This window comes from Peromyscus leucopus, chromosome 7, assembly GCF_004664715.2.
Source record: "Peromyscus leucopus breed LL Stock chromosome 7, UCI_PerLeu_2.1, whole genome shotgun sequence".
Lineage (NCBI taxonomy): Eukaryota > Metazoa > Chordata > Mammalia > Rodentia > Cricetidae > Peromyscus > Peromyscus leucopus.
In genome coordinates this window covers 22,336,434-22,360,755 of record NC_051069.1, presented here as the reverse complement: position 1 = coordinate 22,360,755, position 24,322 = coordinate 22,336,434, and the positions used below count along the sequence as shown (strand labels likewise).

At 43.4% G+C, this 24,322-nt stretch overlaps 3 protein-coding genes across 6 annotated transcripts; 2 read left to right on the top strand and 1 right to left on the bottom strand.

The window, feature by feature from the left end:
* Positions 1-11: 11 nt before the first annotated feature.
* On the top strand, positions 12-1,532 carry Timm8b (translocase of inner mitochondrial membrane 8 homolog B). Its single transcript, XM_028864904.2, has 2 exons — positions 12-182; positions 1,142-1,532. The coding sequence occupies exons 1-2, from the start codon at positions 99-101 to the stop codon at positions 1,307-1,309; spliced, it is 252 nt and encodes an 83-aa protein (XP_028720737.1). The 5' UTR covers positions 12-98; the 3' UTR covers positions 1,310-1,532.
* A 198-nt stretch (positions 1,533-1,730) lies between these two features.
* Nkapd1 (NKAP domain containing 1) lies at positions 1,731-15,399 on the bottom strand. 3 transcript variants are annotated; one of them, XM_028864900.2, is made up of 7 exons: positions 15,306-15,374; positions 14,738-15,154; positions 13,317-13,393; positions 8,676-8,776; positions 6,541-6,690; positions 5,519-5,572; positions 1,731-4,103 (listed from the first exon to the last, which is right to left on the bottom strand). In XM_028864900.2, exons 3-7 carry the CDS (start codon positions 13,383-13,385, stop codon positions 3,599-3,601), a joined length of 879 nt encoding a protein of 292 aa, XP_028720733.1. In that variant the 5' UTR covers positions 13,386-13,393; positions 14,738-15,154; positions 15,306-15,374; the 3' UTR covers positions 1,731-3,598. The 3 variants fall into 3 exon arrangements, with proteins under 3 accessions (XP_028720733.1, XP_028720734.1, XP_028720735.1); XM_028864901.2 differs by lacking the exon at positions 14,738-15,154 and having other exon boundaries at positions 15,306-15,399; XM_028864902.2 differs by lacking the exon at positions 15,306-15,374 and having other exon boundaries at positions 1,731-4,100; positions 14,738-14,991.
* Positions 15,390-24,117, top strand: Pih1d2 (PIH1 domain containing 2). 2 transcript variants are annotated; one of them, XM_028864899.1, is made up of 6 exons: positions 15,390-15,646; positions 16,650-16,854; positions 17,285-17,408; positions 19,946-20,191; positions 20,821-21,086; positions 23,980-24,117. In XM_028864899.1, the coding sequence occupies exons 2-6, from the start codon at positions 16,678-16,680 to the stop codon at positions 24,112-24,114; spliced, it is 948 nt and encodes a 315-aa protein (XP_028720732.1). In that variant the 5' UTR covers positions 15,390-15,646; positions 16,650-16,677; the 3' UTR covers positions 24,115-24,117. The 2 variants fall into 2 exon arrangements, with proteins under 2 accessions (XP_028720732.1, XP_037063397.1); XM_037207502.1 differs by lacking the exon at positions 15,390-15,646 and adding an exon at positions 15,661-15,824.
* The last annotated feature ends 205 nt before the right edge of the window (positions 24,118-24,322 follow it).

Here is a 24,322-nt window from a genome sequence, read left to right as displayed (position 1 = left end):
TCGCCAAGGAAGGGCAAAGCAGCCCGGAGGGTGAGCCGGAAGGCGGCGCGCGGCTACCGCGCGTGCGCACACCGGCGGCATAACTCAAGCTTTTGACAATGGCCGAGCTTGGGGAAGCGGACGAAGCGGAGTTACAGCGTCTAGTGGCCGCGGAGCAGCAGAAGGCGCAGTTCACTGCGCAGGTACGAGGATGAGGAACAAGGAAAGGAGGGTGAGGCGCAGGCCCCGGGCACCCACGGAGCTCCGGACACTGCGGCACAGCGGGCCCACTCGATGCTGGATGCCGGCTGCTCCTCCCGCCTGGCGGCCTACGGCGCTCAGTGTCCGTGAGGCTAGCTCTGCGTGGGAGGAAAGAGGTGTAAAGCGGGTTGTGGGGGGGAGGTTTGGGCGACAGAAGAGCATGGTGGTCATATTAGGCGGCCACTGGTCTGGAGTGGCATTCGGAGTCACTAGGTTCTGACCTTGGGGTTCAAGGGCCGGTAGGGAAGACACCGGTCCCCACCTTGAGTTCTGGGTTCGTTGTTGCCCGCTGCCTCTCTGCACTGGGTCATGTGATATTGGAAGTGATGATCGTTATTAAAGGTGAGCGCTGCAACATTCAGTGTAGACTCGGTTGAGACAGAGTTTGGAGTTTTCGGGCGCATTTCAAACCAGGGTGTTAACTGTTGCTGACCTTGGAAATACTGATAGTTATCCTTTGAAAAACTACTTACTTGGTACTTAGCTTTCCAAGTAATACCACTACGTGTCCTTAGATACAATCCCAAACTATGCTCAGTTTGGAGAAATCAGTATCCTGACTTCTTCCCATTTTAGAATAGTGCTAGTTGCTTTGAGGATTGTGGGTGGGCGGTGGTGGTGCACACCTTTAATCCCAGCACTCGGGAGGCAGAGGCAGGCAGATCTCTGAGTTCCAGGACAGCCCTGGCTACACAGAGAAACCCTGTCTTGAAAAAGAGAATTATGAAAGTATGAGTTCTAATGAGAATTTGTGTATAAGGATGAGGAATTATTGGTGACCAGAAGGTAGAGTAGACCCCAAAGTGATCCCATGATATGCTATTAAAGTGGTTTTTATCAAGTCACAGAAGAAATAAGGTATCTACAGACCCCAGTGATTAAGGTTTTTCTCTCCTCTTAGGTGCATCACTTCATGGAACTATGTTGGGACAAATGTGTGGAGAAGCCAGGAAATCGGCTAGACTCCCGCACTGAAAACTGCCTCTCTAGCTGTGTGGACCGCTTCATTGACACTACTCTTGCCATCACCGGCCGGTTTGCCCAGATCGTACAGAAAGGAGGGCAGTAGGCCGAACCTCAGAATGACAGAAGACCCAAAAGACTTGTTACTAAACAGACTGAATGGCTACTGGAGAAAGAGTTGTCAACGTGAAGAAGGTTAGCATCAGGCAGTTACCAAATCTGTTGGTGCTAAAAAGTAACAGATCAAATGTCCAAAAGTGAAATTTTATTTATTGGAATTCAATAATTCCAGGTTGTATCACACCAGTTAATAAATGTGAAGTCTCCAATTCTTTTTCTTCTAAGTCCTAGTTTAGGAATCAACAGAGATCTCTGATTGACAGAACACTAAAAAGTGTTCCGTGGCTGGTAGTGCAAATGGGAGATCACAGGTTTTGAAAAGTCACCCTAAGCCATCTTCAAGGGGATTAGAGGAACCATCAAAGCCTTAGCCTAAAGCATGGAAGGGAATTTAGGGGTAAGAAAGGTTTAGAACAAAAACTTTTATTGCTTATATGACGAAGAAAGGATGAACATGGGTTGGGAGTGGGGGGTAAAAAAATAATCAGGCAAAATGTGCATTCCTTGGGGACAAGAAAAGCCTGTTAGTATGGGAGGAAGGTAAGGTCAAGACCCAAACAGAACCGACTTCTTGGAAGTGCCTTATTCTGCAGGACCATCATCCTGCATCTGTGCTTAGAATCAGTACTTTTGTAGCACAAAACTGCTTTAAAACTACATGCCCAAAACTACTTCCAACAAAGATTTCACTTGCTTCAAGAAGGTTATGAGGTAGTAACTAGACTCTCCTCCCATTAAACCTCCACTAAACCCAAGGAAAAAACATACCATGGAACGTTGACATTTGAGTACCAAAGTTAATAGTGTTTCAGTATCCCAAAAGGTAGCACCTGCTCATAATCCAGGGATAGGGCACATCTGGCCAACTATGTATTTTAAAAACAAGCACTTTATTAGAAGTTCCATAAAGAGCACAAATTTAGTTAGAACTATAAAATGCCACTTCATGGGATGTCAGCATAGTAGTATTCTATTGCTGGTGTCTGTCATGCTAACCATGAAGTATTTTTGTATTACACATGCAAAAAGTAAGGCCAGGGAGGTTAACTTAACCTGCTGTAGAACTCAATCAATCAGTGGCAGAACCATGACCCCCACAGTCTTAGGTATGAGTTTTTGTGCTTTCTACTCAGTACCAAAAGTGACAACCTCAAAAACAAAAACCCTGACAATGTCACTTTATCTTTCCTCTTAATGAAAAGTCAACTGTTCTACCAGCCACTTTTCAGTGGTATTTTGGTTTCTTTTAATATCAGGATCACAGTATAGCAGGGAGAAATAATATGTTCTTGATAATCGTAACACAAAGTCAGACTGGGAAGAAGTGGGTGTGTCCCTGAGAAGTGTGTTTCATTTTGGAATTGATTCAGCTGGTTTCAGGGAAAATCAAAAACTCATTAATAGAATTAGAAGTGAACGACAGGACGGGGGTATGGCTCAGTGATAGAGCACTTGCCTAGTGTGTGCAAGGCCTTCATTCAATCCCCAACTTGGAAAAAGAAAAAAAAAACATTTAGATGGCTGTTGCCCTGAACCTCTTTGAAAGCATCATTGGCAACGTGACTACTTCCTAATTCTTTCCATTTGAGAGGACAACTGAACAAATAATTTCAAACATGAGCCCATTTTAGGCAATATAAAGCAATGGAACTAGAAAACCAATTACTATCCAGTTACTGTTATGTTTGGGTTATACTAAATGTAGCTGTAGCCCCTGACCAGCAGGGAAATGAGGCAGAAAGCCCTACGTTCCTTAGCAGTCATCTGTGGATCTTACCATGAAGGGAAAAGGTTTGTTCCCAGTAAATTAGATACCTGTAGGGCCCAACTCTAGAAGACTCAAAGCACCAAAGCTGAAGTCAGGACACCTCCTGTATAAATAGCAAGTGTTTCCTTGTCAAACTATTCTATCTAGCACTACTTCAATCCTCCTTCATCCCAGACCCTTGATTTCCCCAAATCCAACATTCCAATTGGTATACCCAGATTATTTCTGATTTCAGCTTTCTGGGTTCTTTAATTTGCTGTATAGGTATTCTACCCTAAATTAATTGCAAAAATAATCTCTTCAAGAAACCTTAACAAAATACCAGATTCCCTATTAACAAAAGGGGATGGAGACTAACAATCCAAAAGAGGGAAAAAAGGGATCTATGGCAGGCCAACTCTGACCTCCGACCTCCGACTCCTGTGCTGTCGGAGTCGCTGGCAACCCCCATTATATAGAACTGTAGGTGACCAGAGTCCGTGAGAGGCAGGACTGCGACCTTCCCACTCAGTCATCCTCAGAGCTTTCAGCAGACCTTGCATCCGTAGCCACTTTCCAATTCCTGCGCTTGCTTGTCCTCTCCTGCACTTCAGGGTTAGCCACAGGAACATCAACACTTTTCTCTTTCTTTTTCCTTTTGGTTTTCTTAGTGTCTCTTTCCTCCATTTCCTCAGAACTGCTAGCTGCTGAATCATCTGACTGGGAAGTAGCACTTTCTCTCCCTAAAGGTAAAGGTTTTTTAGGAGACTTTTTCCTGGATTTTTTCTTGCTCTTGTGTGGTTGCTTCCTTTTCCTGGTACTCGAAGCTCCAGTTTCTTCAGAGAACTCACTTGAGGAATCTGCTGCTGTGTCCATAGCTGCCTTTTTGTTTTTCTTCTGTTTTTTGTGTGACCGTTTTTTCTGCTTCTTTTTATGGGATTTCTTTGACTTCTTATGTTTTCGGGATTCATGGGCAGATGCTTTTACCTGGGGAGATGTTTTTTTCCCATTGGTAATGTCTTGTTGGTCACTACTAAGAAAAAGTGAAGACAGAACTTTTATGGAAGAAAGAAAAGGTACATTTATATTTAATATTCTGCACTAAATTATTAACATCTGAACTTTGAATCAGAACTTGGAGCTGGGTATGGTGATGCACAGCTATAATCCCAGCACTCAGAAAGCAGAAACAAGAAAACTTCCCAAGTTTGAAGACAGCTTGCTCTACAAAGCAAGTTCTAGGCCCCCAGACTACAAAAAGAGACTGTCAAAAAAAATAAATATGAGCACTCTGAGAATGTTACTGTGAAGTTTCTATTTTATTATTCTCACAAATGTTTATTTCCTCATCTTTAAAAATCCTAATTTGAGCTAACCATATTGGTATATAACTGTAATTCCAATGTTTAAAAGGTAGGGGCAGGAGGGCCAGGAGTTCAAGGCCGTCTTGAGCTGTAGAAAATCCTGTCAAAAAAACAAACTCCTGATCTGCCATGCTGAGTTACATATAAAATACTAAATACCAGTGCTCCCTCATACATAGTTTCATTTTCTCTGATTTCCAGTCACCTGTGGTCAGTTCCAGAAACAGTTCCTAAGACTTTAATCGCATGTCATTCTGAATGGCAGGATGAAATTCCTCACTGTTCCACTGTGTCCCACCTCAGACCTGAATCATCCCTGTGGCTAGTTACCAGCCATCTGGGTTATCAGATCCACTGCCTAGTATAGCTTATTTATAGCACAAGCAAGTTGCTGACAATTAGGATATGGCAGCGAGAAGCAGGAAGATAACGTTCTTAAAGTGAAAAAAGATTTTAATAAGTATTGTGTGTATAAGAAAAGAATAGGGCTGGAGAGATGGCTCAGAGGTTAAGAGCACTGACTATTCTTCCAGAGGTCCTGAGTTCAGTTCCCAGCAACCACATGGTGGCTCACAACCATCTGTAATGAGATCTGGTACCCTCTTCTGTATACATAATAAATAAATAAATCTTTAAAAAAAAAAAAAAGAAAAGAATAGGAAATGGAAGATACGTAGGTAGACAGATGGTATAAAACATCTACGGTTTCAAGCATCTTTGAACATGTTCACTACAAAGGATGGTGCACAATTAGTTTTGAAAGTCCTTAGGCTGACAGAACATCAAACTTCAATCAGGAAAGGCACACAGGATTGCCTCCCAACTTATTCCACTTGTTTCCTTTGTTTTGGAGACAAGACTTCATTATGTCCCAGGCTGGCCTCAAAGTCCTAGACTCAAGCCATCCTCCTGCTTTAGGCTCCTGAGCATCTGGGACTACAACCATGCATTACCATTCCAGGTTCTGGTTATATTTTCTGTGGCAAGTTAATTTTTTTTAAATGTTAGGAATTCTACTCACGGCACAATTTTGCATTTATCTTAGGTGTTTGGTTTTGTGTTTCTAGTAAGTGTATTTACCTACCTGTCTGTTTCAAACTCTTCAGGATACAACTCTTTATAACCACTGTGACCCCATCTGTAAAACACCATAATACATATATTTTTATGAAGCAATGCATATCAATTTTGGAAATTAAAACAAAATTAGATATTGGACTGCATGAACACACTGCATGAATACACAGAGAACACAGGAAAATGGGGCAAAGTAAAACCACACAATAACTGGGTAACAACTCTACTTTGTATACTATCATCTCAGACACAGGATGTACTGTTTACTTGAAAGCTTGTATCTGTTCTTGAGGAGACACTAAAGAACTCTATCAGTGAAATCATTTTCCCAAACTACTTCATAATATGTTATCTACACTGGAACATTCTAAAGATACTGAGAAGTGATTCACATGCCAAGAAAGTTGTCCTTTTTAATAAGTGCTGGGCCTGCAGCCCAAGGCCAACTTTAATCTTTCTGTCTCTATGGATTATCCATTCTGGACACACCACATAACAGAATCATAGAGCATGTGGCCTTTGTATCTGACTTATTTCACCATGTTTAAGGTTTTCAAGGTTATGCATGTATAATTAGTACTTCTCCCTTTTACCACTAAGTACTATTCCCCTATATGGAAAGCCTATATTCTGTTTATGCATTCATTAGGCACAGCATTTGGATTTCACTTCTTAGCCATTATAAGTACTGCTGCTATGCATACTAACCTACAAGCTTTTATGGGACAATCTGTTTTGAAGAATTGTTTATATTTATTTTATGTGTATGAGTGTCTTGCCTGCATGTATATATGTGCATTAAATGCATGCCTGATGCCCAGAGGTCAGAAGAGGGTGTCAGATCCCCTGAAACTGGAGTTAAGGACAGTTGTAAGTTGCCTTGTAGGTGTTGGGAACCAACATGGGTCCCCTGCAAGAGCAGCAAGTGCTCTTAACCACTGAGCCATCTCTCTAACCCTAGGGCAGTTTCAAGAAATAGATATTCTCTGGCCAAATATCATTAGGGGTCATAAGAATGTAGTCACAAACCTATCTGGCATGTTGGATTCATAATCATATAATTTCTTGTTCCAGGATTTAGCCTTAAGAAAATCATCTTCCAGGGCCCCAGGAATTTCATTCCTTGGCCTCCAGTAGTCTCTCTGACTTTCTTCATCAAAACCATCACTTCTCATCCGACTGTAAATGAAAAAAGACAAACATTTAGATTTAAAAGTAATCTGTGACGCTACTTTATGGAGCACTATAAACAAAACTCATGGAACATGCTGAGAACAGTAATTTGCACCATGTAACATTGATACCGGTCATACTTAACCAATAATACACCAAAGTCTATATACTCTACAGACACACTCACTCACAATTCTTTTTTCTTTTAATGATTTCTCTAGGTAGTTTTAGAAATCAAGGCCAGCCTGGTCTACAGAGCGAGATCCAGGAAAGGTGCAAAGCTACACAGAGAAACCCTGTCTCGAAAAACAAAAAATAAATAAATAAATAAATAAATAAATAAATAAATAAATAAATAAATAAATAAAATAAGAAATCAGGATTATGACCTATCTCACATACCTACTTCCTGAACTTAAGGGCATATAAGGCCCTAGAGATATTCCTAATTATTCATACATCCTATACCTCTCATAGAACACAGTCAAGCCTGTATAATCCTTTATATTCACACTCAATTTTTTTTTTTTTCCTGATAGCCCTACCTGTCCTGGAACTCATTTTGTAGACCAGACTGGCCTCAAACTCAGATCCACCTGCCTCTGCCTCCTGAGTGCCGGGATTAAAAGTGTGTACCATACCCAGCCACACTCAAATGCACAAAGAAAATAGGAAAGCCCATTGACCTCCTGGCAAAGACAGTGAGTAAATGTGGCTTTTAAAAGAAGCCTAGGGCTGGAGAGCTAGTGCAGTGGTTAAGAGCACTTTTTGCTCTTGCAGAGGATACTAGTTCAAATCCCAGCACTCATGTCAGGAGCTCACAACTGCCCAACTTCAGGGCATCTAATGCTCTTTTCCATCCCCTGCAGACACCAACAGACACAGAGACACATATACATGAATAAAATAATTTTTTAAAGGCTCTAATAGACTAAAGGGTGAACAGTATGACTGACTAAATTCATTATAAGACTCCAGGGATTGTTAAGAGGGCTAAGCCGCTAAAAGTGCTTGCCTGGAAAGCCTGATGACCTGAGTTCTAATCCCAGAACCCACAATAGGGAGAAACTCCTGAAAGTTGTGCTCACACTCCCATGTGTACACTTTGGCACATCATATATACTCACACATCAACAACACAAAGTTGCCAACACAATAAACTGGTTTTGTTTTTGTTTTTTGAGACAAGGTTTCTCTTTGTAAACTTGGCTAGCCTGGATGTAGACCAGGCTGTCCTCGAACTCACAGAGATCTACCTGCCTCTGCCTCTTGAGTGCTTACAATTAAAGGTATGAGGTACCATGCGCAGCAAATAATATAATTTTTATAAGACAAAAGAAAAAAGAAAGAAAAACACTCCAGTAGAAAATCTTAAAAGCCATTAGACAAAGTTGGGATTCATAAAACCTAAATTTTACAGTAATCCAAGGAGAATTTTTTAATTCTCCATTGAAAATTAGTGTAGAAAGCCAGGTGGTGGTGGCACATGGGTTTAATCCCAGCACTCGGCAGGCAGAGGCAGGCAGATCTCTGAATTTGAGGCCAGCCTGCTCTACAGTGTGAGTTCTAGGACAGCCAGGGCTACACAGAGAAACCCTGTCTTGGGGGAGCAGGGAAAATAAAAAAGGAAAAAAACTAGTATAGTGTAGTTATGTTATCACGGCCATTGTTATGCTTGGACCTAAACTTAGGAAACCAGGAAGGCTTAATTTGCTGAACTGAATTCATCTATCTTTTTTTTTTTTTTTTTGGTTTTTCGAGACAGGGTTTCTCTGCGTAGTTTTGCGCCTTTCCTGGAGCTCACTTGGTAGCCCAGGCTGGCCTCGAACTCACAGAGATCCGCCTGCCTCTGCCTCCCGAGTGCTGGGATTAAAGGCGTGCGCCACCACCGCCCGGCGAATTCATCTATCTTTAACATACTAGAATTTTTAAAGCTCGAGTTAGAACTTCTGAAAAATGAGTTATTTTTGGTTCTCAGAGGCACACTTCACCTTGAGCTGCTGGGTACTGTGTTCCTTCTGGTCCCCTGGTAAGCATCCTCCATTTGCTTCTCTAGTTCTCTGATTTTCCACATGTCAGATTCCTCCTGAATCTAGACGTTTTCAAAAAGGAAAGAAACAAAAATAAGTCACTGAAAACAGCACTTTGCATTACAAAAAAGGAACTGCCCTAACTATGGGGTACAGACTGGGCTATGATCTGGAAAACAAATTCCTGTTTCTCTACGAAGTTTAAAAAGTGACAGCCAGGCAGTGGTGGCGCACACCTTTAATCCCAGCACTGGGAAGGCAGAGGCAAGCGGATCTCTGTGAGCTCAAGGCCAGCCTGGGCTACAGAGTGAGATGCAGAACAGGCTCCAAAGCCACACAGAGAAACCCTGTCTCGAAAAACAACAAAAGTGACTAAACAGTCTAATGCAGTAAATCTAAAATTATGCAGCAACAGAGGTTTTTGAACCCCTGAACAGACACACTAATCACCTCATCAATTTAAAATCCTGCTGCAATCAGAAAGTAATAGCCCTACGTGTTTCTGGGACACAACATGATGGCAACAGCAGGAGACCTTATAGGAAAGCAAAGCAGCACCATTAGACTATTTCACAAAGCAGGAGCAGCAGCTCAGGGACCTTACCAACACGTTTTTAAAAACAATTGGGTTTTCTTCCTTTTTGGGGGCGTGTGGGGGTTCAAGACAGGGATTCTCTGTGTAGCTCTAGCTGTCCTGGAACTTGTTCTATAGACCAGGCTGGGTTTGAGCTCAGAGATCCGCCTGCCTCTGCCTCCTGAGTGCTGAGATTAAAGGCGTGCACCACCACCCGGTGAAGCACAGGTTTTCTTAGTTTTGTTTCTCAGTGCAGTACCACTGGCCTGGTACCCCTTCCCAGTCCCTGCCTCTTTGGTTTTGTTTTTTATTGTTCTTACTGGTAGTAGATTATTTTGTGTTGTTGTTTTCAGACAAAATCTAAATGATTTAGGCAGACCTTCAACTTGTGACCCTCCAGCCTAGCCCTGGCCTCCTGGATGGCTGAGATTTTAGGCTTTTGTGCAAGGCCCAGCAGGGACAGGTGTGTCAATTCCCGAGGCACGGTCTCTTCTTACATTAAGAAAACAGAACGGATGGATAGATAGGTAGACAGATGAGATTTTTATTTACTTACTTTGTGTGTATGAGTCAGAGACAAAGAGAAAGGGCACACACGTGGGGTCAGAGGTAACTTTCAGAAGTTGGTTCCTGACTTCCACTTACTGAGTCAGGGTCTCTCTTGTTTTCTACTGCTACACTATGTACTCCAGACTCGCTGGCCCTGAGCTTCCGGTCAGTTCCTCCATCTCTACCCCCTGCTGTAGGAGTACTGGGATTACTGACTTTCATCACTGCATCTGGCTCCACATGGGTTCTCGAGATCAAACTTGGGCAGCAATCAGGCTTACAGAGCAAATGCTCACCTGTGCCATCCTCCCACCCCATTTTGTTTTGCTTTTTTTGATTCTTAGAAACAGGGTTTCTCTGTGTAACTGCCCTGGCTGTCCTGGAACTCACTCTGTAGACCAGGCTGGCCTCAAACTCACAGGGATCCACCTGCCTCTGCCTCCCAAGTGCTGGGATCAAAGGCATGTGCCACCACACCTGGCTTGTTTTGCTTTTTAACACTTGTATTATTTTACTTTATGTGAATGTTTTGTCTGTGCATGCAGTACCCACAGAGGCCAGAAGAGGATGTCAGATTCCCTGGAACTAGATACTGATGGTTGTGAGCTACCATGTAGGTAGGAGCTGAGAATCAAACACCGGTCCTCTGGAAAAGCAGCCATCTCTCCGGCACCTTTATGTTTGTTTGTTTTCTGTTTCGTGCCACATAGAACAGGCGAGCCATGTACTTCATGTACTTCAGCAAATTTCCTGTCTCTGTCTCCTAAGTGCTGGGATTACAGGCATGCACCATCATACCTGGTTCACATTAAAATTCGTGTCAGGCCAGGTGGGGGTGGTACACACCTTTAATACCAGCACCTGGGAGGCAGAGACAGGCAGATCTCTGTAAATTTGAGGCCAGCCTGGTCTACAGAGTGAGTTTCAGGACGGCCTGGGCTACACAGAGAAACCCTGTTTGGAAAAGAAAAAAAAAAATTCTTGTCAGAAACAAAACAACATAGTAACCAGAAAACTGACTGAGAAGCAGATGACAATTGCCAAAAACATAAGTGAATTTTATTTCTAAGTCCTCCTGAACAACTGGGTTAAACCTATGCCAGATTTATCTTGCTTTTAGCTGACCCTCTCAAATACAAGGTCCCTAGACTACTACAAGTAGAGTTAACCCAACTATATAGGTAGCGTGGGTAACTATCACACCTGCACCCACAGTGAGAAACTCAGGTGACAGCTGCACACAGGTCTGTAATCATAGCCACTGCGGAAGTGAGAAGTCTGTAAGAAGTCCAGGGCCTGCCTGGACTATGGAGTGAGATCAAAGCCAGCTAGATAACAAGCTTAGTGATCCTGTCTCCCAGGTTCAATTCCAGTACTCAACACCCTAAGTAATATAACAGTAACAGTATTAGTAATGATCAAGCCAGGAGTAGTTTGCTGAAGGAAACTGAACAAGGGGGTCTTGTCCTTCTTTTCTTTTTTCTTTTTTTTTCCCGGAGCTGAGGACCGAACCCAGGGTCTTGCGCTTGCTAGACAAGCGCTCTACCACTGAGCCAACTCCCCAACCCCTTTTCCTTCTTTTCATTAGAGGTGCACTCTTAGGTGACTGTCTAAAGCCCCAAACTTTATTCTGCCCCAATCCTCTCCTTGCTCCAAGTTCCTTATCATAAATTCATTCAGAACCAAACTACCTGCATCTCCCATGTTGCCTTCTTGTCGCTTTTGTTCTTAATTACCACCTGCCCAGTCACAGAAGGTGGTCACCACCATCCCATCAGCCCAAGCTCCTCTTCATCCCTGCTACACTTCCATCCAAACCTCAGCACCACTCACCTAGGACGTCAGTTACCTAATCATCCTCCACAGTACTTCTCTCTGTCTCCTATTTCCTACCACACCGACAAAATCATCTGTCTAAACGTACACACTTGTCTTTGAACGTATAGCAATCATACCATCTCCTCCCCTCAAGGTGTAAAACAACACAAGGATGACACATGTAAGATACCACTCCTCAAAAGACTTCTTTATTGCCCGGAAGAGAAAGTTTATCTCCTAAGTTTCATACAAACAATCTAATTTGCCACTTGGGCCTTATTTTCTGTCACCAGCCCTATATCTTCTATTTTCTAGATGCATATAATTTCTTGCCTCAAGTGATTAATGCTTGAGGGGTGTGGATGGAATGAAGGACTTTGCATATATGAGGCATCACTGCTGCAAGCCACAGGAAAACGTAATGGAATTCAGCTACTATCACAAAAGCTGCTACTTGGATAAGTCAAGGACTTTTCCAAAGGTCAAGCCATGGCTTAAGTCTTGGTGATATTTTAGCTTTTGTACACATATTAGCCGATACCTGCAATAATTTCCTTGTATGCTATGTACACTTCCAAGAAGTCATAACAGCGTATTTTATCTGAAATATCTAGCAAGCATTCAAGGCTAAACAATCTCCTGAATTAAGGTACATTAAACTCAGACCCTCCTTTCTTATATAGCCTTAGTGGTATTTTTACTAACATTATAGACTCCTAACATTTACCTAACCACACCTAGAAATGTTGTTTGAGCACATAAATTCCCTTTTTCTGATATATTAACCGATTTTAGCTCTTAGTGGACCACCTCCTTTACCACTCCCCTTTTGGGTTGTAAAAGAAAGCCTGATGGTCACTACCTGAGGAAAACTCTTGTCTGTCTTTATGACCCTGTAAGAATTCAAGCCTTGCTTTAGCTAGAGCATTGCTATTGTATGGGTATATAACTGTAAACCTCAGACATAGAGAGGATTTTTTGAGGATTTTGACTGGAGAAGACTCTGACTAGAGAACTAGAACAATGAGATGGAAGATGAGGAAGAGCTAGATGGGGAAAAACAAGATGAGAAAGACCAAAATGGGGCAGAACTAAGATGAGAGAATTAAGATAGAACTTAGAAGGGCCAGCAGATAAAGGTAGAGAGAAATCAGGCAAGAAAGGAGCTAGGCACGAGAACAGAACTGAAGCTGTGTAGACAGGATTTTATTCCAGGGGAATAAAGTAGATGGACAAAGAGCTTGGTTCATTTCAAGAAAATAATTCTAGCCATTTGTAGCCTCTCTTCCGAGCCCCTGGAAGAAGATTGTTAAGGCTGGTCCTTAATAATATTTGAGACATTACCACTAAGATGCATCACCAGTCCCTGATATTTTGCATGGTGCTCTCAGTCTAGTAATGCATCCAGTAAATTTTATTCATCAAGAACCAGTTCAAATTTCAGCAACTCCAATACCATTCATTCTGTGAACTCTTTCTAATTTCCCAAGGCAAATTTCTTTATTCCTTCCTGGGTGCTCTAACACATTTTGTAACTATCTTCATGATATACTACTTTTCAAACTACAATCGTTTCTTATACATCTTTGCTATCTCCCAACATAATTCATAGTTTGCGGGATGCCCTCAAGAAATGTTGATGACTAGATTGTATCACCTACCTTATTGTGAGCATCTGTATGCCGGATGACATTCCTCAGGAGGACTTTCCCCAATGGAACCCGTGACATTCTTTAATCTGAAATGAATCAATAATATGTAATAAATTTTTTTTAAACAAACAGCTTTTTTTTGTTTTTTTTTTTTTTAAAAAACTTTATTTTATGTGCATTGGTGTTTTGCCATGGATGTCAGGTCCCCTGGAACTGGAGTTACAGACAGTTGTGAGCTGTCATGTGGGTGCTGGGAATTGAACCCAGGTCCTCTGGAAGAGCAGGCGGTGCTCTTAACCACTGAGCCATCATCTCTCCAGCCCCATAATAAATTATAAAGAAACAAAAGGTGAAGGGAAAAAACAACTGAACTGAAGACATAGAACCTAAGGGAGAATTCCCTTCACTGTTAAGATGCGCTACTGCAGCAAATGAAGGGTGAGAGGATAATGCGCGATAAAAGTCTTCACAATGGCAGAAAAAGCTGCTCAGAGTGGCTTCTATGAGCACTACTTTATTTAGTCCTCCTAAGTTTCTATGTTTAAGAGTCAAGGAGTCCCTCAAGATCCATGGGGGGATTCGTTCCAGGGCCCCCAAAGGTAACAAAATCCATGGGTGGGCTGAGGATACAGTTCAATGATAGAGCATTTGCCTAGCACAATAGCCAACCAGGATTCTGTCCCCCTTTAACATATACATGCACACACACAAAATAATCCTAGGGTGCCCGTCTATCATTTAGAATAGTGTAGTATTTGCATATAAACTCCTGTGTGTTTTAAATTATGACTTTTTTTGGAGACAGGGTCTCAAACTAGCCTCAGCTAGCCTTGATCCTCCACCTTGTAAGTTCAGAGACAACAGGCATCCACTTCCACACTTAGGGTGGGTGGGGGGAATCTAGATTACTTCTAACACCTAAAACTATGCAAATCTTATGTAAATATGTTACTATGCAGATTAGAAATAATGACAGTGGGGGGGAAGGTCTGTACATAATAAGTATAGATGCAATCTGATTCCCCAAACATTTTCGGTGGGCTGTTGTTTGAACCTGTGGGGATCTCGGAGTTTGGGCTATATCCCCACTCCTATTTTGAAAATAAAGATCCTTAAAGTCATAACTCGCCCCCAGGCTGAAGAGACCCAGGCAAAGGATTGTATGTCAGTGTCTAGGTTGGAAATTAAAAATCAAACTCCCCAAAATTAGCTTGCAACTAAGTAAACATCTAGATTTGCGGGTAATCAACATCACATATGTCAACAGTGTAATAAAAACTGAGTTCTAAAAAATGTTAGATGACCTAAATATCTCTATTCAGGACATTTTGTTTCCTACATCGTTTGGACCTTTCCAAAACCCAGAAAACAACGATATTCACATGTGCAGCTACCAGGGGCTTGGTGCCACCGTCCCGATGCTCACTCACCCCTCGATCCTGAGGAAATCAGGCATCTTGTTAGTGTGAGACGAAGAACCACTCCATTACAAGATCTCCTCCGACCCAGGAAGCCAAGGAGTCAGGGCTGAAAGGCAGCTCTGCAGCTTCACCCGAGTCCTTCGTGAAAACGCAGCCTTCCCACCGGTTACAGTGCCCTCCTCACCCGAGGCCCAGGCTACGGCTGCCTTCCCCCAGCCGAGCCCGCCAGGCGGCTCTCTCTCTCCGGGACCCAGGCCAGAGCGGGCGCAGGCGCGGAACGCGGCCTGCGGGCGGACCCGGGCGGGCATGCCCCGCTCTCGCTGGGCTGGGACGGCGCCCGGCGGCTCGGTTTCACTCCCGGGACAGAATGGGGACACGGGGCGTGGGTAGGGCCTTCCGTTGGGACCCGGGAAGCGTCTAGGGTGCCTGAGGGGGAGCTTGAGGTTTCCAAGGGGAAGTCGGAAAAAACACCCCCATGTCTGTCAGCGGGGTCCCTGCCCCGCCGCGGCCTCGGCGCTCCCGGCAGCCTTCCCTCCAAACGCCCTCCCCACACAAACACACACAAACACACCCATACCGTGCGCCGCAGCCTCGCGTGGCGGGGTGGGAGAAAAGGCGGCGGCTTCCTTCCGGGCCGGAAGTCGTGCTGCCGAGAAACGCTTCCTTCCCACTGGGACCTCCCACAGAGCGGGTTCGCGGGTCGCCGGGGAAGCTGACAGGTGCAGGAAGGAAGCCGGCACTCTTCTGAGAGAGAAGCCGGACGGCCCCGCTGAGGAGCTTGTCCGGCACCGGAGGAAAGATCCCGGAACTGGATGTTGAGACGCAGTTCTACTTTGCACTCGCCGGACCCAGTTAGATGTTGTACCCGGCCTGGTTACCATGGTAACCGGAGTCGCGGTTTGTCTCCTGAGTGAAGAGGTGGGTTCCCCCGCGTTTGGATTAACTGTGCGTTCGTTGTTTATTAAATCTAACCTTAATACATGATTTTAAGACTCTAAACCTCTTCTTAAAAATTTTGTGGACCTTCAGGGACACTTCTCCGTTGCGGGAGGAGGGTGATGATACGATCTTAGGATACTACTCTCATATAGTGTTTGTAAGTGTTCCAGCTTTCAATATTGGCGTTCTTAATCCTCATCTTCATTTTGAGAAGAATAAGTGTATATATACATTGTTTGCTCAACATAGCTGCCTGGAGTTAGAAAGAACTTAAGCATACTGGCTCCGGTGTTCCTACTCCTCTCCCCCACCCCCGCCCCCTGACACACACACACACACACACACACACACACACACACACGCTGGTTTTTTGAGACAGGGTCTCAAATATGTAACCCTGGAACTCGCTCTGTAGACCAGGATGGCCTCGAACTCACAGAGATCCACCTGCCTCTGTCTCCCCGAGTGCTGGGATTAAAGGTGTGCGCACCACTGCCCGGCTCAGTGTTCCTACTGTTAACTGCTATATTGAGAATTAATGTGGCTCTACGTGTTTCTTTCTTTCTCTCCCCGTTCACCCCTCCCTTCCCCCCACCACACACACACACACACACACACACACACACACACACACACCTCACTCTTTCAGGACTGGGAGGCACAAGTCAGTCAATATCCAACTATTTGAACAAGATCACCAAGAAAAACAAGACTTAAAGGGACCTTTCTGCTCCCACTGTGTTTGTGAAGACCAGAGAAAGGGATAGGTACAACGTGGTGGGAATTTAGGAAGTGGTTAGACTTACACACTATAGAAGAGTCAAGGTAAAGCAGAGTGGGTGTGCAATCTTTTAGACGTAGGAAGTAAGAACAGTTGAGAACTTCCCCAAAACAATTCCAAAAGCCTTCCTCCTTCCTTGAAAGAGGAAGTAAGGCCATAGTCACACAGACACGTCTTTTCTCAAGTCATATCTTTCCACAGGTTCTAGAGGCCTATCTCATTACCAATCATGAAGGCATCCTCAAAGGGTCTTCTCACCCAGATTTCTCAGTTCTGGAATATGCTCGATGATTTGGCTGAAAATGATCCTGAGCGCTACAAGAACTTCATCGAGCAAGAGCTGAAAGATGGAAAAGAGCTCTGTGTCGACCCAGAACCACACCTCTGCCTACAGACCAAGATTCTAGTATGTAGAGCTGGTGCAAGGGACGATAGGTGCCCAATAAAACTATTCCAGTGTAACTAGAGAATACCTTACCCTTCTCAAGTGCTACTTTAACACAAGAGAAGTTTATTAAAATTGCCTCTCTAAACAGAAAATGAAACAGTGTGGAAGATTTCACTGAAGGAGTAAAAATGAGAAATTCATACTTGGTATTTCAGAAATATCCAAATGAGACCTTCTTGTAGAAAAATAGTGATATAATGAATTAAGTTTGTAAAACTATTTTTATTACATTTTATGTGTGTGCATGGGTTCAAAAGAGTGCGTGTGCAAGGCAGTTGCCTAGCATGTGGGAAGGCCTGAAAAAATGTGATGACTTGCATTCAGGATATTATCATCAAATTTCATTTAAAAAAGCTGTTTGACAATATCAAAATTATTCACGTTCTAGAAACCAAAAGAAAAAATACTTTTTATCAACCTATGTCAATGGAAAAGGATCCCGGCTCCCCAATCAGCCACTCATCCTGTACCTATACATGTTGGCAGACCAGAAGATTTCTCTGAGGCATCAGGTATAAAGGATTAAAGAAAGTATGTGTGAATTTTTTATTGAACATGTTCATACACCAGATTTTACTTGGTAAAAACATTCTTTTCTTTCTTTCTTTGGGGTTTTTTTTTGTTTGTTTGTTTTGGTTTTGGTTTTTGGTTTTTGGTTTTTTTCAAGACAGGGTTTCTCTGTATAGTTTTGGTGCCTGTCCTGGAACTCTCTCTGTAGACCAGGCTGACCTCGAACTCACAGAGATCCACCTGCCTCTGCCTCCCGAGTGCTGGGATTAAAGGTGTGCACCACCACCACCCAGCCAGATAAAAACATTTTAAGTAAAATATTCCATTTGGTGTTAATATAATTAATGGCAAATTAGTGTATTGCGTGAATATTTAATATGATTTCTAATAATATGATCTTTCAACCCACATAGTAATGCCAGTATAGAATTGGAATTTAATGTATATTATGTGTTAGGACAGGAGCCTGCATCTGTATATCGTACAGCGCTAATCAGGCCATGCCTCCCACAGCTCTCTCTGATACAGAGTTAAGAATCAGTCTTTGGAGCTAGGCAGTGGTGGCTCATGCCTTTTAATCCCAGCACTGGGGAGGCAGAGGCAGGAGGATCTCTGCGGGTTTGAGGCCAGCCTGGTCTACAGAGCGAGTTCCAGGACAGGCACCAAAACTACACAGAGAAACCCTATCTCAAAAAAAAAAAAATCAATCTTTGGGAGCTGGAGAGATGGCTCAGCAATTAAAAGCACTGGCTGCACTTTCAGAGGACCCATGGTTCAATTCCCAGCACCCACACAGCAGCTCACAACTATCTGTAACTCCAGTTCCTGGGGATCTGACACCCTCACACAGACATACATGCAGGCAAAACACCTGTAGCACGAATCTTAAAAGTTCTTATTAATAAAAACAAACCTGAGCCAGGTATTGGGGTGAACGCTGAATGATCAGAGAGAACCAGCCACAGCTACCTCACCCTGCCAATTCCTCAGCTGATCCTGTTTCCTCAGACTGGAAGCCTCTGAATCCTCATCCAGAATGAATCTCAGCTGAACTGCTGCTCAAAAGCCTAAAAGCTTAACCAGCCTCTAGCTATCTCGTCCTCACACCTTAAATACCTTTCTCCTTCCTGCCATCACTTCCTGAGATTAAAGGCTCACTTCCTGGGATTAAAGGCATGAATGCCCATGCCTGGCTGTTTCCAGTGTGGCTTTAAACTCACAGAAATCTGGATGGATCTCTGCCTCCCAAGTGAGAGGATTAAAGGCGTGTGTGCCACCGTTCTCTGGCCTCTATGTCTAGTGGCTGTTCTGTTTTCTGACCCCAGATAAGTTTATTAGGGTGCACAATATTTTGAGGAACACAATATCACCACAATCACCAATGCACATAAAATAAAAATAAAAATATTCAATTTGTTCTATGACTTGACAGCTTTCAATTCATGATCACCTGGCTCTTCCATGATGTCATGTATTGAAGTACATTATGTGAATATGTACTGAAGTAAATTATGTGATGTGAAACTTAATAGGGTTTCTGACAACCCCCCCCCCCATCATAGGTTTCTCCACTGACACAGAAAGCCAGATCAAGCAGAATCAAAAAAGTATAACAGGTTTATTTAAGCAAAGCAACTCCCAGGGGAGTTCTCCAGTCCCAGAGATCGAGGCTAGAGAAGCTTCACAAGCAAAAGCAGGGAGACTTTATAGGCTTTATAGGTTGTAGGCAAGGGGTGATGATGTGTCCCCCACAAGCTGGGTTGTGCCCAAGTGTGGTCAGAAGCTGAGCACTTTAGGTGGGGACTTGGGCAGCGGCAACTTCAGGGGAGGAAGCTGCAGTAGCCGCCAAGAACGCCAAGAATGCAGAACTGGGCTTGTTGGTGCCTTCCCTCTGTTCAGAGACTCTGAATGTGCAGGGTTTGGAGACAGAGAGAGAGAGAGAGAGAGAGAGAGAGAGAGAGAGAGAGAGAGAGAGAAGAATGCGGCTTCTCAGATCATGCAGGGGTAAGCTGGAGGTTCCAACTGAACATTACTGTCACTCTTAAAAAGTCATAAAGATCATAAAAAGTCGGCTTTTTTATTTGTTCTTTGGATTGCTCCTTAGGGGATTCTGCTCATGGAAGTGCCCTGCAGCTGCTCTCTGAAGAACCCCCATCTCTCTTATGGCAGCTAGCCTCCTCTCCCACACTACCTCTGATTCTCACTCTGTGAAGCTCCTCTCCAAGCTTTAAAGGGAAGCCAGTAGTTCCCTTTAAGGCTCCATTGGACTTAGATCTCCGTCTACTGCGGTGTTCTTGTCTAAGGCTTTTCCTCTCATCTCACTTCACAGCCCTTTCTCCTAATAAACTGTATTTCTTCTGCTGGTAATTTTGTGTCAGCTTCCTTTCAGGACCAGCCACTGCTGGTTTAGCATAGTGCTGCTGTGATTGCTCTAAAAACACAGGGATGGGATTTGTGGTTTCTAACTTTCTAATGTGGGTTAGTATACTGCCCGACAAAAATCCTTATAGAAACAAGCTCTCTTCTGAATTCCACACAGGTTCCTATACAGTCATTGATGTTGCCTACAACCCTGGTGTTCTGCAAGCAGCAGAGAAAGACCAAGGCATCAAAGATCAGTTAATAAAAATGGCCATTCATTGCATTGAGGAACGACTCCACTTCACACTCGCACATTCACACCGTGTTACTAGCTTTAAAATTAAAGGAAACATTCAGAGAATGAAAGAAAATCTGATGGGCATTAAAACTGACTTCGCAGGCTTCAAAGAGATAATGAGAACTGGTAAGTGGATGGATGTAAACTGAAAAGAAACTGATGTCAGATTTTGCTTTTGTAACCTGTGTATATTTTTCAAAGCAGAAGTCTCTATCTTAAAAGAATGAGAAACTTAAAGAGAGAAAAATATACATTATTAGAAATGTCAGAATAGCCAGAAAGATGTCAAAATCTTGCAGAATTCGCAAGCAAATTATTTGGCTTGAGGTTCTGGGTGTTTGGGGTCTATTTAACTTCACCAGAATTAAATCCAGCCAGAGCCTCACATGCTAGGCAACTTTCAGTGAGCTGCACGCCCAGCTCTGCTTCAGATGCTTAGAACTACATTTCTAAGCTAATTCCTTTTTTTTTTTTTTTTTTTTTTTTAAGTTTCTCCAGACAGGGTTTCTCTATGTACCCACCATGGCTGTCCTGGAACTCGCTCTATAGACCAGGCTGGCCTCGAGCTCACGGAGATCCACCTGCCTCTGCCTCCCAAGTGCTGGGATTACAATCATACACTACCATCGCCTGGCTCTAAACTAATTCAGTGGCAGCTTCAGCAAATGTCTGTAAACACCACCTATCTTAATGCTCACAACCTGATAGTATTTTGTGACTCCCCCCCCCCCCCGCCTTTTTTTTCTTTCATAAAGAAGATACTCTTGAAAAGATCAGGAGCAGTGCTGTGAGTGAACCAAATCACCTTCCTCAGGTGCTGCTGACAAAAAAGCAAGCATTGGGCAAAGGACGCTGTCTTATAGAGGAGATTTCGAGTTCCGAAATCCAGGTGGAGGTTAAGAAACCAGCCTATGAATTAAAGGTGGTAAAGGATCAGAATGAGAAACCTCTGAAAATTGAACTGAAAATCCAGCTACCTGGGATTAACTCAGTCTCCCTCTGTGAGCTTAGTGTTTCTGAGGTAAGTTAAGCAGATCCTGTGGTAGTCCTGTGGTGTTGCTGGGGGATTGTTTTCAGGAACTCTGAAGATAAGAAGATCCTCTGATGACCAGTTTTTTATTGTTTGCAAGTAACATTTGCACCTCCTCCATGTGCTTGAGGATACTCCTGCCATGGAATAATGTGTAAGTGCTGTGTAAATTTGATTGTGCCTCAGCTTTGCACAACTATGACAAACAGGTGAGATAACTCTAAAGGAAACATTTGCTAGGGAGGGTCATGCTCTTCCAGCCTGGCTTAGGTAACTGTTTTCAGACTGTGTTGGAAGGATCAAGCAGATTGGGACAGGAAATCATGACAAAGCAAGGCCAGGAGATAAAGGAAAGGTCCCGGGTCCCACAATCCAGTCCCCTGAATGACCCAAGGACTTCGCACTAAGTCTTGCCTCCTAAAGGCTCCAGCACCTCCCAATAGCACTTCTGTAGTGGGGGAAACACTCGGAGCTTTGGGGAGCAGTTAAGCTCCAACGATAGCCAGGCATGATGGTGCATTTAATCCCAGCATTTCGGAGGCAGAGGTAGGCAGACCACTGTCGTTTTGAGGCCAGCCTGGCCTACATAGTAAGTTCCAGGACAGATAGGGCTATGTAGAGAGACCCTGTCTCAAACAGACAGACAAAAAATAGATCCAAACGATGCCAAGCTGTTTGTACCAGTTACAGAATAATGAGAAGAAGAAAAAAGATCTGCTACATGCTCAGTGTAGATGCAATCGCTATAGGCCTAACTACTTTTCCAATACAAGGTAGGCTGTGTCCACAGATGTAGAACCTTCAGTTGGAGGGTCAATTGCACAGTAAATTTGTATCTATAGTATGCTGCACTAGGAACAAACTCCTAAGTTTCAGAGGCTTACAGTAATTTTCTCAGGCTGCATATTAACTAGGCCTGCTCTGCCCCATTAACTGTACATTCTGAGACTTGAACTATGCCGTTCTCATGGTGGGGGGAAACAGAAATAGTTGCCCAAAGTAATAGACATAAAACTTCCATGTATATATAACACGTATCTCTTCTACTTGCACCCCATCAGCCCAAGTACATCACAGGGCAAAAGCATCAGTAGGCCTGGGAATCACAAAAAGTGATATATTTATTGCAGAGATGTATAAGATTCTCTTACCTTACAGAAGAGGAGCAAATAATTGGGACATCCTGTAGTCTTGGCAGAGACAATTTGCTTCATTCCTTGAAGAAAACAACCCTAATCACAATCTGTTCTCTCTATGTTCGTTCTCTCTCTCTCTCTCTCTCTCTCTCTCTCTCTCTCTCTCTCTCTCTCTCTCTCTCGTTTTTTTTTTTCAAGACAGGGTTTCTCTGTGTAGCCCTGGCTGTAGTGGAACTCGATCTGTAGACCAGGCTGGCCTTGAACTCAGAGATCTGCCTGCCTCTGCCTCCCTAGTGCTGGGATTAAAGGAGTGCGCCACCACCGCCTGGTCTGTGTTCTCCTTTTAAACCAGACCAATGACATGTCAAGTTAAATAATCTATTGTGAACCCCATCCACCATATGGTGAGAGATAGAAAAGTCTCACCTCAGAAGTGACCCCAAAAGTCTAGTTACTGGGGAACAGCAATCCTGAAATTCTAGCAAGCAAATCCTGTGAAAGGCCCTACATGGAGGTGGAGGATATTCTTGTTTAGATCCCTTGAGAACGTCCCTTGACTACCTACCTTCCTACTCCATTGTTTGGCCAATATTCAGCTCCATCTGGGGGAAGTTTTTCCCGTTTCAGCATCCACACTGGTCATAGATGTAAAAGGAATATGGTAGAATATGTCATTCTTGAGGGCTTAGCGTCTTTCTCTGTGGGTTGCCTGCTTATGGAATGCCGAGGGCCAGGATGCTTTAGAATTTGAAGGCAGTTCCTTTTAGCCCATTGTAACTGGTTCTCTGACTGTAGTCATTGCTCTGACCACAATGCTTTCCCAAGACTAGCATCTCTAACCTTCATTCATTTATTTATTTGTTTATTTTGGTTTTTGGAGACAGGGCTTCTCTGTGTAGCTTTGGAGCCTGTCCTGGAACTCTCTCTGTAGACCAGGATGGCATTGAACTCACAGAGATCAGCCTGCTTCTGCCTCCCAAGTGCTGGGATTAAAGGCGTGTGCCGCCGCCGCCCAGCTTAAACTTTATTTTTTATTTTTAAATTAATTTTTAGGCTAATGCATACAATAACATGTTCTATCGTGGCACCTTCATATCTTTAAACTGAATTGCTTCCATCTTAGCCAAATGTAAGGATTGACTGACATCTGCCTCAACTGACTCAAAGGCTTTAAACAAATGCCACTTAACCTTTGTCTTAATCAGCCATTATAGCTAATGGTCATTTCTTAATTTTACTTTTTCTGAATTAATTCCATTTTTTGAGGCTGCATATAAACTAGTTGTCTGTACCCACTCCCTCTTTGTAATACTTTATGAAATGTACCCAATAAGAAGCACATGTTAATAATATTCTATTTCCCACTACTAAAGGCACAGATCAGCTGGGTACTTTATTTGCCTTCAGAATTATCAGGCTAGCTTCCCTACAGGGCACTGTCACTATAAAGCGACCTGGATCACTATCTTTCAGGCCCCAGGACATTCCCTCACCATCTGATGGTAAATCCGAAGACAGCAACACAATATTCCGATGGCAACAATCTACTTCTGGTGCTTACCAGTTAACATGTGATGTGTCCTGTTAGTAATCAGAGGCTCAAGAATCCACAAAAATGTTATTGCTGGCTGCAAGTCCTATGGCAGGAACTAGGTCTTCAGGGGTGAATGTTGTAGTCTCTGGGCATCACTTTTAGGATGCAGTTTTCTCTTGTCATGATTCTAAAATCTATTTTTTTTAATTTGTAGGTTGACTTATTGATTGAGGTCTCTGAGAAGTACCGATTATACCTGAATCTTCCGGAATCGGTTAATACAGAAACGACTACGGCAAAATTTGTCAAAAATAAATCCGTACTATTCATTACAATGCCACTGGCATGAAAACAGAGTGTTCGTGTTTTCACTGCTGCAGCTCATGTCAGTTACAGGACCTGCGCTGTGGGCAGGGGTCGTGGGTTTTTGTTTTTGTTGTTGTTGTTTGAGACAGGGTCTCACCTGGTGTAGTCCTAGCTAGCCTTGAACTTGCTATGTAGATCAGGCTAGTCTCAAACTCATAGAGGTCTGCCTGCCTCTGCCTCTGGTTTTAAAG